The following is a 19,139-nucleotide window of genomic DNA, read 5'->3' as shown; positions in this document are numbered from 1 at the left end:
CGAGCACGCCTGGTGGCACACTATATCAAAACAGAGAAGGCATGGAACATGGACTGTTAAATTTTAAGCAGACAAGCTGCAAAACCCACCAGCCTATATAACAATATGTCTGGACGAGTGGCGTCGGAAGATAAATCTGCTGGATCCTCTCCGCGGGGGTGTAATCGGCATTTTAAATCGTTTGTGAACGCTGTAAAAACCAGTGTCTCTTTTTTATTACAGGCCCTTTAACAACTAGACATAAAAAACAATAGTTCACCTCGCCTTTAATGGCAGGCCGTCAGTGTATAATTGCAAATATGATCACCAGAGCTGATAAATTATGGATTGGAATCAGCCATTATTAGCTGCAGCCTTGACACTCTGAGAATATGTTAGCAAAGGCTGTCTGGAGGGTCTGACTTGGTTAAACATATGTCTGCGTACGCCGGCCTCTCTCCATCTCTCCACACAAGCTTTGTCATTTCTCGCAGCCGCTCTCCGGAGACCTCCGCTGACAGGCTCTCACTCCTCATCCTCCCTCCGGGGGAGAGAGCTCGTCCCCAGGGCTTTTTTTCCCCCCGCTGTGCTGGGCTGAGGTGGCCATTTAGGAAGTCTGCTCATGATGAATGGGAAACACAGAGAACTCCTGCTAGCATTCAGCGCTAATACATCCAATTAGGCCCAGTTGGAGCCGGGCTGAAGACTGATGGTGCCGACTCCAAAAAAATCAGGAAAACAATAGAAAGATGGCCGTCTGCCAAAAGCTGCCTGCTGTCCTCCATGTACAATTTTAGCCCCTGGTGAATAAAATGGAGCTGCATCATCACAGAGAAACAATGGGGAGGCAGAGATGAGACAGAGCAGGAAATAGAGGACGAGGAAATATAAATATATTCAGAGGCAAGGTAATAGATAATAATAAAAGATGATAGAAGAAGGAAACTACAAGACGGGGAAATACAAGGAGCAGACAATCGAGTGATGGACAATACAAATGTGGACAGAGATATTACAAGACAAGAAAACAAAGAGCAAGAAGGATGAAGTTGGCAGCGGCCCTAAACTATTGTCACTTCAGGATTTCATTTGGAGTCTAACAGCAGCATATCAATTCAGTCTATTGATCTGAATCCAGAATCCACTTATGCAATCCTGGCAGAGACGCAGAGGGCTGGAGCCTCTCCCAGGTCACGTTAGGCAAGAGGCAGGTTAGACTCCTGACAACAGGGCTGGTATGTTTAGACAGGGAACCATTCCCCCCTTCCAGACAATCGTAAGCAAAGATTTTTTGATGCTTCTAAAGATGATCTTGCCAGATGTTCCTGTGGTGTGAGGGATGTTGAGAGTGACACCGCAGCCTGGCGACAAAAGCAAACGGGAATCATAAAGTACCATGTACAGCCCATGTTCACGCGTCTCCACCACTTCATCCACAGTTTGTTCATTTTTTCATCGCCAATTCTTCCTGCCCATCGTCCACCATCTTCGTTTAATCTTAAGTCTCGTTTGACCACGAGAGATTTAGTGAGATTTCCTGCTGCGAGAGTCGGACTATGGTTGTTGGTGAATGAATCTGTTAGTGTGTGGTGTGCTGTTCTGGCGTAATCGTTGCTCTCCACACACTAAATGAGCCAAACTGTTATGTGTGTCGTCTCTCACCTTTTCAACATCTGTTAAGATTTAAAAAATCTTTTAGTGTGGGCCAGGCTTTACATGCAACCTTTTGTCAGACAACAGCTTGTACATCAGCAGCCGACAGCCACAGGTTTCATTTAGTTTTTTATCAACTTACCCACAGACGTTTATTTGCTATAGCTCATATAATCATCGACCAGCTACGTTTTTCATTTGTACCAATAAAAGCATCAATCAAGGCGGTTTAAGAGAGGCCTAAATGTTTGCTTCCAGAGAAGATATCTTGTAGAGGAAAGATTTCCACTACCCTGCGAGCGTAGGCTATCATAGCCTTGTTTTCATATATATTCAATTCTACAACCACCCCCTTGAAAAGGAAACATAGTAGTTTGACTTTGCAGCATCAGGGGAATTCAAAGATGGCAAGCTAGAGGTTACAGAATTGTGCAGCTCCAAATCAAGGCAGAAAGCAAGAGGAGGCTGAGAAAGCAATACAGACAGAGACGGAGAGAGAGAGAGAGAGGAAAGGGACAGAGAGCAAAAATGATTACAGTGAGCTGCGGCCAGAACAAAGCCTGTAATAAAAGTAACAGCATCTTGGAGCAGTAATAAATACATCCAGTGTGTGAACACCACCATCTCTCGCTTTCTCCCTCAGTCCTTGGCTGCTGAAGTGTTCCTCTGATTGGTCATACAGACTTAGCAGCAGTGAGCTCCAGAGGCCTGCTGACAGGCTGGCAGCCACAGCAGACAGTAAATTGGGTTTGCTGGGGACAGGCCTGTAAGCTCCCCTCACACAGAGTCAGACAGGGAAGTCCACTATAATGTATAGGGGGTCCTATAGGAGCTGCTGCTAAAATATATTGAAAAGCTAAACTGCAGCATGTCTTCTACATTGGTTTTAACAAGCAGCCACATACACACACAGTCAGACTGTGGCAGAGATGCTAATGGTCAGTGGTTTTCCTCGATAGCCACTTAGTGGTTTCCTGATGTTGTTCTAAACTTCGGCTGCAGGCTGAGCTGGCATGGCCTCACAGCTGCTGCCAGGTCACTGTTAATCACACATACAACCATGCGCTCGTACACAAACACACACGCACGGCGAATTGAACCAAAACTCCCTCCAGCGGAAATGTAACTATCACCAGCAGGACAATTGTAGCTCCTGTAATAAAACGTAATGTTTATGTAAGCAGATGTGTGAGCAGCGGCTTGGCTGCAGGAGCAGAGCCGCGACAGAAACCCTGATTTGTTCCGTTTCATCCTCCTCGCCATTATCCTCATCATTTATTCAGCGTTTCCTCCTTTGCCTCCTTCTTGTAGTTATTTCTGTTTCCAGATTTTCTCATCTTTTTCTAACTCATGCGCTTTCTGCTTTCTCCTTCTCACCAACTGTGGAAAACTGTCTAAAAAAACGCTCGCTTCAAACAGCCCTGTGAAACCTCTCTTCCCTGTCTGACACCGTTTCAACAAACAGGTTAACCAGAATCACGTAAAGAGATCTCTTACTGTCAAAGCTGGCGTTTAACTATGTTACATTCCAGAGCAGTTACATCCTTTAATTGGCAGCATGGATTACCTTTCCTTCCTCTGTGAAGCGTGAGAAAAAAAACCTGATGGATGCAACATAGCAGCGAAGCTAGCATGCCGCTGCAGCCAAAATAAATCACTCCACTAACACAGCCTGATAGAGAGATAGAGGCTGGGTAGAGGACAGAGTGGTGCTGTTAGCCAGAGGTGCCAATTGGCCAGGTCAAATATAATTACCGCAAATAGAGGACAAACACACACACAATGGCAGAGGAGCAGCAGTTGTCTGCGAGCTATCTCTAATAGGCTACAAATCAGCGGCAACTGAAAAGTGTTACAAAAACAGCACTTCAGTTAAAGATGATGAAAATATCATTTTACTCTCGGGGTTGCAGGGCTTGACACAGATGCCAATGTGGATCAATAAGTAAGGAAACCCAAACACTAAAAGCACTTCAGCTTAATTGATTTTTAGACAGCAACATTAAAACAAACCTGCTGCCGTAAGCGAGCGATCAAAGATTCAGCGTTTCACCTTCATGTTTAAACAATTACACTGCCATACTGGAGGCACTCTGCATTACAGCTACTGTACAGTCACAGTCCATCCATTATTCCATTACCAGCTGGGTATTTTATAGCAAAGCGCATAAGTTATGACTTGTGCATAAATCACGCCTCACCCTCCCTTTGTCACTGTGACGCCCATTGCAGTACTCTAAATACCGCCATTTTTCACCATGTTTGTGTACGTGTGAGCGTTAAAAGCGGCACGCAACGATCAGCTGTGAAACCAATCAGCAGGGATCAGTGTGTGCATGAATGTATGGCTGAATTTGAAAGAGACGGCCACACCATGCAGAGGAGATGAGGAAAATGTCTCTGTCAGTCAGCAGTACAATGACAGGGAGTGTGTTCAGACAAAGAGAAGGAAGGCAGGTGGGTGTTTGTCGAGTCTAACAGAACCCCCAGAGAGACGGAGAAAGCTGGAGCCTGACAGGAGCTTGGTTTTATACAGTATGATATCTTATTGTTAGTTAGTAAATTATATTACATGAAGTATTCGTGTTAAAAATGGAGATAAGTTGCTTATCTTGGTGTGTGTTTATGTATTCAGACACTGTTGCTGTGGTGCTCCAGTTTCCAAAGCTTCAAAGCTGTGAATCAACAAGTCTTTAATAGGTAATGTAGCAGATGTAGCAATGCTGTGTAACGGTGAGCTCAATCAGTTTCTGAATTGAAGTAGCTGTTTTCAGAAAGTCTGCATCAAGCATCGTGGAGGAAAAACTTGGGGAGCGATCTCAACAAATTCCAATTGATCAGTAATGCCAGTTTATTGAGCCCCAATCTCGGACAATGGTAAACATGCCGGGCGTGTAGCCAACGGTTAGCAATAAACGGCTTCCAGTCAAGACTTCCTTTCCTGCTTGCTGCATGTTTTTTTGTTAATAATTTAATTAACAGGTCTTACCTTGTCCGAAATTTCAACGTCATGATGCAGATTAGTAAAAAGTCAAAATGAAGCTTTGTCAGGTCTGTCCTCAAGAGGAGAAGAAACTACTTTTAAAATGCTCGTTCGTTGAACGGAGGTCGGATCGATCATTCCTGATGCATTCGAGGAAGTCGGGAAATCTGAACGCTGAACGGCTTTTGTGACACAGCGTCAGGGAATTTATCTCAAGTTGACTTTTAGATCTAGAACAGATCGTTAGCTGTTTATAGCGATTAAAAAAAGAAGCTAATTGTTGTCAGGTGACGCTGATGGGAGCCGGGATGTCATTACGCATTACGTTCCGCCTGCTTTTGCTGTCCTCACGGACTATGATTGGTCAATGCTACTCAGATTACAAGTGAGTACAAACGGAAAAAGAACAGTTGCCATCTCTAAAATCCACGTCCATGCCTACAGATTCTACATTTCTATGTAGAATTTGTAAATAGGGATGAATTGAGCAACAAAGATTACTAAATTTCAGAGAGAAGTTCTAATTGTGGCACTTAATCAGGGCATTGATCGTAACAAGTGTACATTCTTCTCTTTTAAACGTTTTCTTTCCCTGAGCACCCGTTGTTTACATTGTTTAAGTCTGATATTACAAGTTTTGACCGGTAGCGTTTATTAAATCCAAGAATTGACAAAGTGTTGGAAAACAAGGCTCGAAGTTAGAATTAACCTCATTCATTCAGCAGTGAAAGCCCCTTTGAAACCTCTGTATCAATATCTATTAAAGGAAGCAACTTGCTAATGGCTAATTGCTTCTGTTGTGAGAATGGGTGTCTGGCTGCCTGCATTTAGTGCACACAACATCTTTTACCTTCAACTGTTGGCCTAACAAGCAAAGCTGTTTTAAATCGACTAATTTTGCTCTGCAATTTCACAATTGGCATTTTTTCCGCCAATAAATGGATTCAATTTTAATGTAAATTTAAGCATGTCATGTTCTTATGCATTAATTCACTTTCTGGCTCCGTTTTTGTCTTAATCTCCAGACTTAACGTCATCCATCTGCCCTTTCCAGGGTGCTTGAATCCCTCCTGGTTCAGGTGTCACGCTGACTGACAGGTTGACATCTGTCGTATTCTGCGGCTCAGCGTGCCTTCAGCTGCAGCACGTTTGAAAGACTGTGAGCGTGAGCGAGCCACAGAGGTGAGTCGAATATCCCCATACTGGATTAAAGACTGCTCGCCCTACCTCGCCCTCTCCTTCCCCATTTCTGGTGCCCTTGGAGCCCTACCGTCTTATCGTTTCACCCCATTGTGTATGAAATAAGACTGTAGTTGCCCGCTCTGCTTTTCTCTCTGTCTGTATTTCTCTTTCTTCCTGTTCCTCTCTGTGACTCTCTCGCTCTCTCATCGCGCCTATCTCCCCCACATCTTATTAAATGCAATAGTTTCCCTTCCCGATGTGTGTGTGTGTCTGTGTGAGAGTGTGTGTCTGCTCCCATGTGTCTAGGAGTTTGGATTTACTAGAAATAGAGAGCTGACTCATCAGGCAGTGAGCGTACGAGAACTCCAACCCACACACAAATCACACTGAGTAGACTGCCCTCCACATACAGACACACACACACACACACACACACACACACAGTGAAAAAAGTGTCAGGCCATTTGTATGCTAAGATGAAGTTGACTTTGAAGGACTGAGGTGGCCAGAAGAGGCTCCTGCTTTAGAGCGCTGATGAGATACCGAAGGTTGGAGAAACAGCCGGTGAGCTTTTCTCCCCTCGCTCACCCTGGAGACTCAGATTTTCACATGAATAACACTGAAGCTTGAGATGGCAGAGCAAAAAGCATCTCTATCTCTCTCTTTCCGTCTATCTCTGGCTTTACAGCTCCCTGCTACACACAACTGTGCCTCGGAGAAACTTCTCCGGCAGTGTGCGAGGTAGCTTCACGCACTTTTTGTTTATCCTCCGCTTCAGACACAAACAAAATCCAGAACAGCGCTTTCTTTGTAATTTTCAGAACTTCATTACTGGATAAAACAGCAGCACAACAAATTAATTTCCTCTTGTGAGCAGATACCGCCCTGTTCATTTGTCTGCTTCCATAAGGTCTTTAATGATTATAGGCCAGGTCTCGCAGACATTAATCCTAGTTGAGGACAGATAATTACCTTGAAAAGATACCCACAGGTAAAAATTAATCCACTGCCAAAATGCATAAAATGAACAATTAAATATACACTGTGTATATTGCATGGCTGCTTTCATAAAGCGAGGACTAATGTCCCAGTGTGGCTTATCGCTCTATATTTAAAATGCAGGGAAAGAGACGGGAGGAGTGACGAGCAACAAAGGTCCCTGCGAGAAGCGAACCAGAGACGTTCAAATCCCAGATGCCTCATTAGAGCTGGCCCTGGTCAGTAGCCCTGATCAAGAACTGTACCTCTATTTATCAAAGGTGAGGGTTGATTTAAATTCTGCAACAATATTCATGGAAAAGGATTGTTGTAATTTGTCTTTAGCGGGGATGGTGCGGGGCTTTAAGGGGCTTTAAGGGGCTAAATGCACTTAGATAGGACTTAGACATCGCTGCCATGGATAAAACCAGCGCTGAGATCCTGCCATCCAAATTGACCATCCATATTAATTAATAAAACTCGGGTTAATTTGTCCTCTGTATTCAGGGAGATTCCATGCAGTACTCACGTCTCAGTTTTGAAGGTGGAGCACCTCTCCAGCGGGATCTTCAGGACCCTGTTATTAAGCCCAACGAAGAGAGACCTGTCGCTGTGCAGGATCTGCAGGCTCAGGATCGGTTCCCTCACCCCGGATGGTAGAAGCTCCATCTCCTCCAGGTAACAACCTTGTAGGTTTTTGTTGGGTGTAGCCAGGGCTTTCAAGATGGTGCCATATTCTGATTGGAGCAGTCAATGAAAAGATACGTTACAAACGGACATCATTGCTTGTTCTGAGTTATGTTTTTCGAGATAAAGCATGTGAAAAAGAGTTATATTCATTCTACTAACCTGTGCTGATGTACATAACGTGGTAGAGGGTGTCCATGCCCTGAACGATGTCCACGACCAGGTTGGAGAAGCGAACGTCGTCCTGCATGACCAGCGGGTCAACAGACTCCGGCTGGACCACGTCGTTCATCAGGTAGAGCCGCTGGGCGTCCTGCAGGCTGCGCTCCGTCAAACCCTCGTTGGGCCCTTCGTCATCTATCGTGCCACACTGGACAGGAAAAGCGACGGGGTGAGAGAAGGGTAAGGTGTCAGAGGATGATGTGGTGTGGTGTGGATGCAGGAAAGTGGGAAAGGAAAGTACAAAGACAGAAAAAAGCAAACAAAAAAAGTCCCTAGCACTCACAGTAATTGTCCTCACTAAATCAATACACCGTGTCTCTCTAGATTGTTTCAATTTTAATTCTATTCTCAGTAATTGCAACTTTTTCAAAGCAGCAAGACTACTGTGTGATTATGATGTGACCACAGCAAATTAATGAGACTCTGCAGGAGTATAAATATGAACTGACAGCCTTGAGAGAGCTTTGTTTGAGTTGCAGAGATTAGCTGTGGAATGAAGCTTCTGCTCTTTCTTTGAGACTTAGGTGACAGAACAGTAGATGGTGTTGGAACAGTGGCTCCAATTTTATAGGTTATCTGGTGCCTATTTAGTTCGGTATTATGTAACATCAATACTTTTTTCATGTTATATATTCACTTGTGAAGTAATGACTTGTTGCTTTTGGATCCTTCAGGTTGTTTTTGTAGCCCAAAAAGAGGTTTCCTAAGTACTGTCAGAAAACTGTAGTAAACTGCACTTTCTGGCCATTTTGAAGATAATCAGTTAAAATCACAACATGCCTTCATAACGGAGGACGTTCACAGACAACATACAATCAGTTCTAGAGGGAGTAATAGTTCGAATTTGCCCTATTTGTGGCCATTTCTGCCCATAGCTCCTAACCCCTGCAGTAGCCATGAATTGAAATGCATTTATGCAGTTTTTTGTGCTGAATCCAATTAATGAGGTAACCTTGGTGCTTCCAACCGTGCTTTGTCACACAGCCAGTGGTTTAAGATTCTGAATAAGCAATATCGCTGATCTTTAAAAATGTCTCTCAGAGAGAGAGAGAGACGTGTTCTCGGGTTAAAATTTTGCCTTGATTGACTCGAATTTGATCGTCTTCTGCAGAAAACTGCTACGATCAAAAATTAGCGAGCACTGTTTCAATTTGAAACACTTTTTTAGTGGAGAAAACCGTGTGTTATTCTTGTGAGTATTCACATTCATCCTGTGAACAAAAGAGTAGATCTGTTGAGTTGTTCCTTATCCAAGTGTCTCAGGATAACCACCTGCGTTTCCAGGCTGTGTAGTGGCCAGTTCAGATCAATGATTCACAACGAAACTGGATGCAACTGCCAAAAGAATCCCTCGACATCCGACCGTAAATGTTCCAAAAGTGGGCCGTTCACATCAAAGCAACGCAACGGAACACACACGGACACAGCTGACTGTCTCCATAGCAACGACGCACTGACGCACCCCACTAGTGCTGTGTTAATACTATAACGTTGGTATCAGGCCTAGGTTACATGAATAAACTAGCTTCATTTCTGTTATGGTTATAAAAAGAAGTGGATGACAGTGACATGCTCACAGTGTTAGCTGTAACACTGATTAATTAAGGGTGAAGACGGAGAGTTAGGAAAGAGAAGATCTGGAGCCGTCTTTGGCTACTGCAGCGCCAGAGGCAGGGTGCCTACGCCAACTTATGCTGTTTCCTGATTGGCTGAAGTGAAATAGCGACATCATTCAGTTCTAAAACTGAATTCGGAGATTGGAGAAGTCAAATCTCTAAAACCGTTCTGTCATGTTGCGAATCGTTGATCTGAACTGGCCTTAAAGATGTAAAGACGTCTTTCTCTGTCTCCTACAGGCTGAGCTTGATCTTAGACAAACATGTTCAGTTAGCCAACTGAACTGTTAAGATTGAGACTCTTGGATAGATTTATTCAGCAGGTATTAAACTATTCTGGATGTGGAAACACTTACCTGGAAGTTGTGGACGGGGTTTGGTGTGGGAAGCCAAGTGGAGCGAGGGTTCTCCTGGGAGCGGAAGGGCCCGTTGAAGGCCTGCGTGATGGCGCTCAGGTTGAAGGCACACACTGCAGATGCTGCAATACTGTTGCTTTATACAGAGATGGACGAGACAGCAAGGGGAAGATAGCAGGGAGCAGATAGAGGAGGGAAGAGATGGAGAGAGAGAGGGAAACAAAAGTGAAGATATTACTTCAACAATACAGTTTACATGTTGCCAGTAAATGTGATACCATATCAGAAATCAGCAGCGACCAGCTGTGTAATAAAGCCGTTTTGTAATGTGTTCCATCCTCTTAATGCAAGTCCTATCATTTATACCGGCACTAAACAGGCGCTACGTGGCTGCCTTGCTTTGGCTGCAGGCTAAGCTATGATATCAGCGCTGCACAGTGAATGGGGACAGTATTAAGCCGAGGATATGGGAGGCAGGTGCACAGATTATGAGCAAACACACACACACAAACACACACAGTGCCGCCTCACCGGTGTCACATACCAGAGTAAACCCCGGCTAAACTGGCAGTGTGAGTAAAGTTATTACCGTGACGCTTTCAGGCCATAATGTGCTGCAAGGTAATGAGTTTCTTAACTGCCTGCTACTGCTGACTGTTTCTTCCTTCTTTCCTGTACACCCTGCACAACAATTTGACTTTTTACTACGCAGTGAACAGCCTGCTGCATTGGCAGTGCTTTTGGGACGCTGATAAACCATCAGTTAGAAGATAGTGAGCGATTTCAGCGAGAGAGGGAGACGGAGACAGATACAGTGAAGGACTGAGACGCTCTGTACCCTGGGCAGAGTATAAATCTTTGAAGGCTGCGCTAAAACACTTCGGAAAGTTTTTAATGAACAAAAAAAAGTATTGAGCAATTTGAAACGCTTTTGAATTTTAATTAGTATGCCGTGGATATTTAACACCCAGATAAAGTCTGTACATGCATGCAGAGAAGAGAGAGTCTGGGTACATTACAGGAATGTTGATGTGACATTCTGGGCCAAACATATACATCATACTTTCATGGATTTCTATCACACCTATTGCTTAACTTAAAGCCATTCATCATAATTATGTTGAGTTTCTGGCACCACAGATCCCATCATGCTTTGGGCGATGCAAATGGGAAGAGTAACTGGGCCAAGCGGGCACTGAATTAGCTGTAACTGCACCTGTGCCCCGTTTTCTTTTTGGCTTGCCATTTCGGCAAAGCTGCATCATAAACATTCTTACTGCATCAGCTACGAGCAGATTCTGTTCTGTGATCGCTGACGGACTAAAATCACCGGGTTACTTTAGAAATGGAAGATAAATGGATGATTGTGATGAAAGATATGAGGTTTGGAGCAGAGCAGACTGATAGACTGTGCATCTGGAATAATGTACAATGAAGAGAATCTGAGCTCCTAAGTTAATTTTTAATTAATGGGAGCTTTAACTTTACTCACATCAAAGAAAACGCTTGCAGAATGTATACAAATGATTTATGAGGAGAAATAAGATTCACGGCACAAAAACAATCAAAAGATTTGTGTCCTGTTAGAAACTATTTTGTAATAATTGAAGCTTTGCGTTCATGCAGGACGTGGAAGTCATACGCCCCGGCTGTAATCAGCTGCCAGCCTGCTGACTGAATCATTGTTTCTAATCAGTAACACACCAGTCACAGCCGCTTCCTACAACAAGGCAGTCCCTTTTAAATGCAACTTCCTTCTCGCTCTCTGATACACCAATGCTGCACACACACCGCTGCTGCTGCTGGCAATGCTTTGCCTCCACCACCCCAGCCTCCTCCTTTCCAGTTTGAAGCTGACTTAATCGTTGCTTGTGTTGTTTTATCTCTCAGATGTACGTCACTTTGGACAAAAGCATCTGCTAAATGAAATTGTAAAACCTCTTTCCTACTGGTTGAAAAAACAGATTTATTTTTATGATTTCTTTATTTTTCCCCGTGTGGATGTTCTGTCTGCAAGTGTCCGCCCCCTTTCCGGCACGATGCTATGCTCCGTCAGTAACTTCTGCTACTCCTCATCATCTCAGCTACAATTACCGCCCATCTCCGTCCAAGCAGCGCTCGAATATTGTGCCAAATTTGTTGGCGCTGAGTTTGATACACAGACTGAATGAGTAATAGATCCAATAAAGACCTAACCACCGTAACATCTTCACTGTTTACTAACCCTCTCTCTGGCGCATTTGATGGTGACGCAGCAGAAAACAGGAGTACACTCCACTGGCAATGGGAAAAGAGACAATCGGCATCTATCAGCGTGTCTTCCTGGGTCTGAAAAACCTGCATCAATGTGCTAATCTTTGTGGGAACGTGTTATAACACTGTAAGCCTTTGGCCCACTCTATATACCTGAGGGGGTTTGGCATTGAGTTCCCTGGAAAGCCGTAGCCTGCTGCTCGGCTACCTCAGGGAGCAACTTAAGAGCGGAGCCATCAGCGCCAAGCATAACTGTATGTCCATTTTGCCATACAGGGTTAAATCTATGACGATAGTGTATCTGACTGAAATTGGTGCAATATATTTATCTTTATGTTTCTAACGTGTTTGAGTTTTGTCATGAGTACTGAGAAAATCGTGCTCTGTCATTACCACAGGGTGGCAAAGTGCTCTGCTGCTCCAAATGAGCTCTGGCTAAAAAACAGGGGAGGCCAAGCAGGTGGTTCAACTGCTGCCTCGCATGCTGCTGAAGAGAACAGCCTCCAGACCTCAGTAAAAAGGAACTTTTCTTTTCACTGGCTCTGGTGGAGGCGAGAATGACACAGAGATTGTGTGGAGCAGAGGGGGAGTGCTGTGGTGAAGCAGCAGTAACCAAACCCCAACCAGAGGAAACCACAGGCCGACGAGCTGCAGTAAGTGAGCAGCAGCCACAACACAGTTCGACACTGTAGGAAGCTGAACTGTGGGTTTGTGGTTGTGGTGTAGCTACAGCTCACACCAGATTACTTCCAGATTATTTTCGGTCTCTACTTTTACAGTGTGTTGCTGCACATAATGCAGATTGAGTACAGAGTGAAAGAGGGAGGAGGGGGAGTGAAAGGAACACAGGCTATCACACTAATGGATGCAGCCCATATGTCTTGAGTCAGCTTAAAAGCCCGGGAAAGTGAGGGGAAGCTGTTTGACATCTGCTATGCTGTTTGCTGCCGCTGCTCTCGGAGGCCCGAGACCATGACGATCACTTTCATTATGACTGAAGCGCCCTCTTCAAGTGATTCATCTCGTCCCAACTGCCTGATCCTGTCACTGCTTGTCCTATGAAATACTTCTTGATTTCCCGTCTTGTTTCATAGAATTCATCTGAGCCGGTCTCTCCTCTTCCTGTTCTGAGGTTTGAGCTAATTTGTTCAAAGCTCTTTTATCAAATCTTTATGTCCCGTGTTGCCACCCGGCAGCAGATAAGCAGTTACTGCTTAATCATGAATGCGGCTGTAATGATACTCCGACAATGTTTATTTATGTAACGCTTAGAAAAGGAAAAAGGAAGCGTACTGTTTTCTGAGTTGGTTTACAATGTGGTATTTTAAACCGAACAAACAACAATGTATTGTTCCTGATCACAAAGATTTCTAATATATGCAACGTCTGTTAAATTATCGTTTTTTATGCTAATGTTGGCTTTTGTCTTCTCACATTTGTTAACCGACTCTTGTTCCACCTCCGTCAGTCTGCCTGATACCCAGAAAGCACCGCTGCACACGCTGGAACAGTTTTTCACACAGGCGACTTACTGGATGTGTTCGGCTCAGTTCAGCCCCAGAAAAGACGTGTTGGAAAAGGTAATGAACTCCTCACTCAGCCCGGCTGTCTGGCTCTCTATGAGCTACAAGCTGTACAGATCAGAACACCAGCGAGTCTGTCTGGTAAACACAAGTAGCTGATATGTATCTCCACGAAAAGCCTTATCTCCACAGGCTGAATAATGATATAGTTGCAGTCGCATGTTTTAAACCAGATCTCCAGATGTTTCTGTTCAGTTTTAAGTGTTAACAGCTTGTTGGTTGTTATGACAACAGGATTTGTCATATTTCTGATTCATTATTTAGTAGTCTGTGCAGTGTAGTGTCTTTTTTTTATGTTTTCCAAATGTTATGCATCTGTTTACATTTTCTACCTTTCTTTAAGTTCTCAGTTTCATTCTATTTGGCGGTCGCTTTCCTTTTCAGACTGTTTGCTTCATCTGAGCGTCGAGTTTGTTTCTTTTTCTTTGGATTTTCACTTCTTGTTGAAGTTGTATCTGTAGTCATCCATCTTTTCTTTGTTTGTTCAGCCATAGTAGATTACTGTTTACTCGCAACACTTGCAGAGAGCGGGAAAGCAGACGCTTAGCTCCGCCTACCCTCTCTGGCAGACCAACCACTGCTGGCTGATGGAAAACGAGTCACTAACTGGGCGCCGCTAGTGATTTTTTGCACGTGTCGCCACAGACAGCCAGTCTATAATACTGCAAATGCAAAGGCTTTCATCAGTGGGCCATTATGAGACTTAACAGACATTTATTTACATGAAAATCTTCAAGGTTTCACTATTCATGACGCTTTGGTCAACATATCTTATAAAGATGAGCTGATGAGACAAAATGTAGACATTTGCACATGCATTGTATACACACACATCAAGCTTAAACCCCAACTTTTTAGCTAATGTGCCCAACCTTATTTCATGTGAAAAAAGCCTCAGCTAAAACTACATTAAGGCCAATGTTTCAACCTCAGTGAATACCTGCAGCGCAGCAGAAAAGGAAAAGGGCCCACTCAGCAGAGCTGGGCGACTGCAGGGACCAGAAATTGAACCGAGGCTGCCAAGATTATCCATACATATTTTTATACAGCCAGCAGAAGCAACAGCTTTGGCCCAAAACAGTCACATTCAGAAGCACACCAAGTCAGCAACACTTACACTAAACAGTAAAGCAACACCTCAGGTTAAGTAGGCTGCATCCAAATCAGTGTGGAAAAAATAAAGTCACAGTTCATGTGAGTGTAATGCTATTGTAGACCGACATTTACCTGAAGAGAAAAAAAGTGTGCAGAGAGTCTAAACTCGACTTCACCTTTTCCCCTGTGTTTCTAATCAAATGCAAACTGCCCCTAAGTGAGGAGAAACCAAACTGAGTTCAAATCTTCGGTTGAGTTTGAATAATAACTGTGAAAGGAATAATAAAAACACTGATGCAAAAGCAGCAGAATCTGTCAAACTGTATTCAGATCAGGCGCAGTCTTCCACTGGGGGACAGCAGTTCATTTCAAGGTAGATTCAATGTTGGTAAGTTGATATGATGGAATGGGAACCTTGCATGAAATGTAAAATATTACGGTGAATGTGGCTCGCTTCACATGGCTGCACAACATATCATTTAACACGCGTGTCTAGTCTAACCTCACTTTCAGTCAGTCACTATTGTTCATGGATAGGAGGGATTTTAAAAGCCCTATGAGGTGTTGTGTGCGAACACATTCTGTATGTCAGTTTGACATGCACGAAAACACTAAGTGACCATATGAGTCAGTATAAAGGCAAAAACTAAAGCTAATGTTTGTCAAAAAATATGTATATCATCCTGATCAAAGAGGGCTGCATGGTGGTGCAGTGTCACGCCTCACAGCTAGAAGGTTCCGGTTTCGAATCCTGGTTCCCGGAGTTTGAATGTTCTCCTGGTGCATGTGTGGGTTCCCTCTGGCTTCCTCCAACAGTCCAAAGACATGTTCGTTAGGTTACTTGCTCTAAATTGCCTGTAGGTTTGAGTCTGAGCGTGAAAGGTTGTCTGTCTCAATGTGTCTGCCCTGTGATTGACTGGCGATCAGTCCAGGGTGTAACCCTGCCTCTTGCCCAATGATGGCTGGGATAGGCTTCAGCCCCCCGCGACCCTGAACAGGATTAGCGGTATGGATGGATGGTGATGAAATAAAATGAATGGTTATTTTGGTAAATTGACTTCAAAGTTGTAATCTCGAACAGTTTCGTTCTCTTTGGCAGCACCTGTGGCGATAAACAGTAATTGCAGGAGCACACTTCCCAGATATCCAGACAGTGCTGCATGTGTGACGTCCACGGTTGGCTCCGGTTGTAACTCTTGGTCTCTTTCCTTTTCTGACTGTTTGCTTCATCTGAGCGTCGAGTTTGTTCCTTTTTCTTTGGATTTTCACTTCTTGTTGAAGTTGTATCTGTAGTCATCCATCTTTTCTTTGTTTGTTCAGCCATAGTAGATTACTGTTTACTCGCAACACTTGCAGAGAGCGGAAAAGCAGCCGCTTAGCTCCGCCTACCCTCTCTGGCAGACCAACCACTGCTGGCTGATGGAAAACGCGTCACTAACTGGGCGCCCAACACCCAGTCTGTAATTCTGCAAATGCAAAGGCTTTCATCAGCGGGCCATAGACTCAATCACCATTGTGTTCCCTCATTCGGCGATAGAGACTTAACAGACATTTATTTAAATTAAAATTATGGAGATGATCACTTTAAGGAGCCTGCATACTGAATCAAAAGTGCTTATAGGGTGTATAAACTGCTGAACCTCCAGTTTTTGTATCTCTTTCAACCAACAATCTCTTCGAGCAGTGATTGGCCAGCTGTGTGGACATTACAAAGTAAGCAGCGTTGGAACTTTTTTCTGACTAACCAAATGCAAAAATGTGGTGTTATCCTCATTTACATTTTTACAATATTGTATCTCACCCCTCTCTTCCAGATTTTCACCCTGCCTTCTAGTGCCGTAGTGAGCAGCACTTATTATCACCTCAGCCTTCATATGTGGACAGAAAACACACAAACGGGCTGCTGCATCTTCCTCAGAAACACACTCAGGAACAAAAACACGACGTTCCCTTTCGGTCCTGCCTGGAAGCTCTGATTTGTCCGTTGATTCTCCAACCAGGTAGGAAGTTAGAAATAAGCACGACAGCCGACACACAGTCTTTGAATCATTGAAAAAGATGCTGAGAAGTCGACAGTGAATCAACAGTCTGGAACCAGTCCATAATTAGTCTGTTTTTCTCAGTGTATCCTTCAAAAATGCACCACGCAAGTCCCCAGAGTCCAAAGTGATCTCTTAAAATGACATTTTATCTCAAACAAACATTTCAAACCCTCAAATATTTTCATTTTACATCAATATAAAAAACAGAAAAGCAACAAATTCTCACAACTGAGAAGTTGGAACCGTTATGTTTTTTGTTTGGGCTCATAAATGGCCTAAAAGATGAATAACTTTTCATAACTGTGACAATTCTATCTCAATCTATTAATCCATTAATGGGCCAATTGTTTTATCACTCCACATTACCCGGCCCCCAACCTCTCATGTACGAGACCCTCTCAGACCTCTTGAAGTGAAGGGGTCAGTGAAGTCATCCAGAAATAGACAACGGAGCTCATAATTAGTTAGTAATGGCAGGTCGGACACCTCGGCAGGAGAATCTGTGCTGCTCTGGACCACGACTGAGGGACCCTGCCAATAAGAGCGCGGAGTTAATTAAAAGACCCGGCCGTGCTCGGAGATCTTAAGAGTCCTTATTCTGATGGAATGCTAAAACCCTCCACTACATAACGTCTCGACAGCTCTGATGGCCGGCTCGCCACTTAGAAGTTATTGCATAATCATTTCCTGTCTCTCGCTCCTCTCCGCCTTTGTGTTATTAATAGATCTGTATGTTGTGTTTTTTTTGACTGATTGATTATGTTGGAATGATAGAGTGAACAGTTGTGTCGTGTCGTCTGTGGTTTTGGTTCTTAAGTAACCCTGGTGATGTCATAGTGATGTCATCAGGGTAATCTTTTCTCTCAGACCAAAATTACACATTTTTTTCAAAGACACGCTGTGTTACGCTTGATGTGTTATAAGGCCTGAAGACTGGGCTTATGAGGCAGAAAGAGTTAAACTAAGGCTGCACTCCAGTAACAGTTGGTTACACATTTCCTATTTAAAGTTTTAACTTCTAAAGTCAAAGCTTTCCAGGAGCATGATGCTAAACAGGAACAAAAAAATATGGGAGAACTTTGGCAAGTGTACTTTAAAGTTTTGCTGAAAATGTGCAGTCAGGCGATTATTAAATGCTACCCAACAACCTCCGGGGTGGCCAGTAGTTTTTTGAGTAACTGTATTATTTATTGTGGAAACTCATTACTTTTACTCCACTACATTTGAAAGACAAATATCGTACTTTTAACTCCGCTACATTTCTATGAATGTTCTTGTTTGTCAGCTGATGAATTTTCTTTTCTTTTCTAAAATCCGACAGTTTTCGTGTAGTTCTGTGTGTGGTTTGTCTCAGTGGTGTTGCCGTACCTGTGCCTCGCACATCTCCATGGTTGAACGCAGAGCCAATGCAGAGTAAACGCTAAGATCAGGGAGCTCATTTAGGGGTGGTAATGATGGCTACGGCTGAGATGGATGACGATTCATGACGGTTCTTGACTGCACTCATGCAGTGTGAAAATACAACAATGCCAAAGTAGTTTGAATACTTAAGTATTTCTAAAAGCAAGTACTCCAGTTCTGAAACTCAAGTAATAATCTGACTGTCACTCGTATTGGAGTAATATTTGGCCAGGAGTATCTACACTTTGACTCAAGTAATGAAGCTGTGCACTTTGTCCACCACTCACATCTCAACATAGATTAACATCTACTTACATGCAGATTACTTGCTACTAGTTTGTATTAGTTTAATCTAAGACTGTCACATGCACGCTGTGCTGCCTTTTGGTTGTAAATGGTTTACAGTTTACAAAGTGCTCTTTCATGGTTGCTGCATGTTCCGTGACATGAGATCACCACCTCTTTATGAAAAGTTTACAAGAAAGACCTCCAAATTTGACGGTGTTCTGCTTCATTTTTTTAGTAGGAGGTTGGAAATGATTAAGTTCTGAGTTGACTGATAGCAGCATAAGAGATGTAATCGATTTGCATTATGGGATAGTAGAGGATTAAGTGCACATTATTCACATAAAAGGAGCTGAGAGTGAAAGTGTCCCGGCTCTGCAGCTTCAACTTTTGACTCATGTCTTGCAAGACCTCAAACTTTACAACGGTGCGTTTTCAAAATGTGACAGTAGTTCTTTAACTGTTCAGTGAAAAGTCGGAAAATGGTGAGAAATGTTCCCTCCAATTTTCCAGAAACTCAAATGACTTTCTCAAATTGCTTTTGGTTTGGTTTCGTCAAACTAAAACCCAAAGATCTTTAATTCATGATGAACTAAAACAAACCCTTACATTTAAAGAGCTGGAACCGTTTCTGCGAAATGTGACGGCAACGGAGGGAGAATAAAATACTTATGATGACAACGTAGTCATTTATAGATCATAGTATATATCTTCAGAGAGAGAGGAGGTCATTTACTATTGAGCCCTGGCCCAGATCGAGGGCCGACTGAGACGATAAGTACTCTGTTCCAACTCTTGCTGCTCTGTTTTACAGCTCCAAACTC

General features: G+C 43.5%; 1 protein-coding gene across 3 annotated transcripts in view; it reads right to left on the bottom strand.

Moving 5' to 3' along the window:
* sema5ba (sema domain, seven thrombospondin repeats (type 1 and type 1-like), transmembrane domain (TM) and short cytoplasmic domain, (semaphorin) 5Ba) overlaps positions 1-19,139 on the bottom strand; it is a 211,110-nt gene that overhangs the window by 27,822 nt on the left and 164,149 nt on the right. For all 3 annotated transcript variants that reach the window (XM_069662947.1, XM_069662946.1, XM_069662948.1), the window contains 3 exons: positions 9,657-9,792; positions 7,625-7,832; positions 7,305-7,512 (listed from right to left, as the gene is read on the bottom strand). In XM_069662947.1, coding sequence (XP_069519048.1) covers positions 7,305-7,512; positions 7,625-7,832; positions 9,657-9,792 — 552 coding nt within the window. The remainder of the gene's footprint in view (positions 1-7,304; positions 7,513-7,624; positions 7,833-9,656; positions 9,793-19,139) is intronic.

This window comes from Semicossyphus pulcher, unplaced genomic scaffold (genome assembly GCF_022749685.1).
Source record: "Semicossyphus pulcher isolate SPU_LCO1_2020_fin unplaced genomic scaffold, fSemPul1.0.p SCAF_15, whole genome shotgun sequence".
Taxonomy (NCBI): Eukaryota; Metazoa; Chordata; class Actinopteri; order Labriformes; family Labridae; genus Semicossyphus; species Semicossyphus pulcher.
The sequence above is the reverse complement of the archived record's forward strand: the minus strand, read 5'-3'. Positions and strand labels throughout refer to the sequence as shown.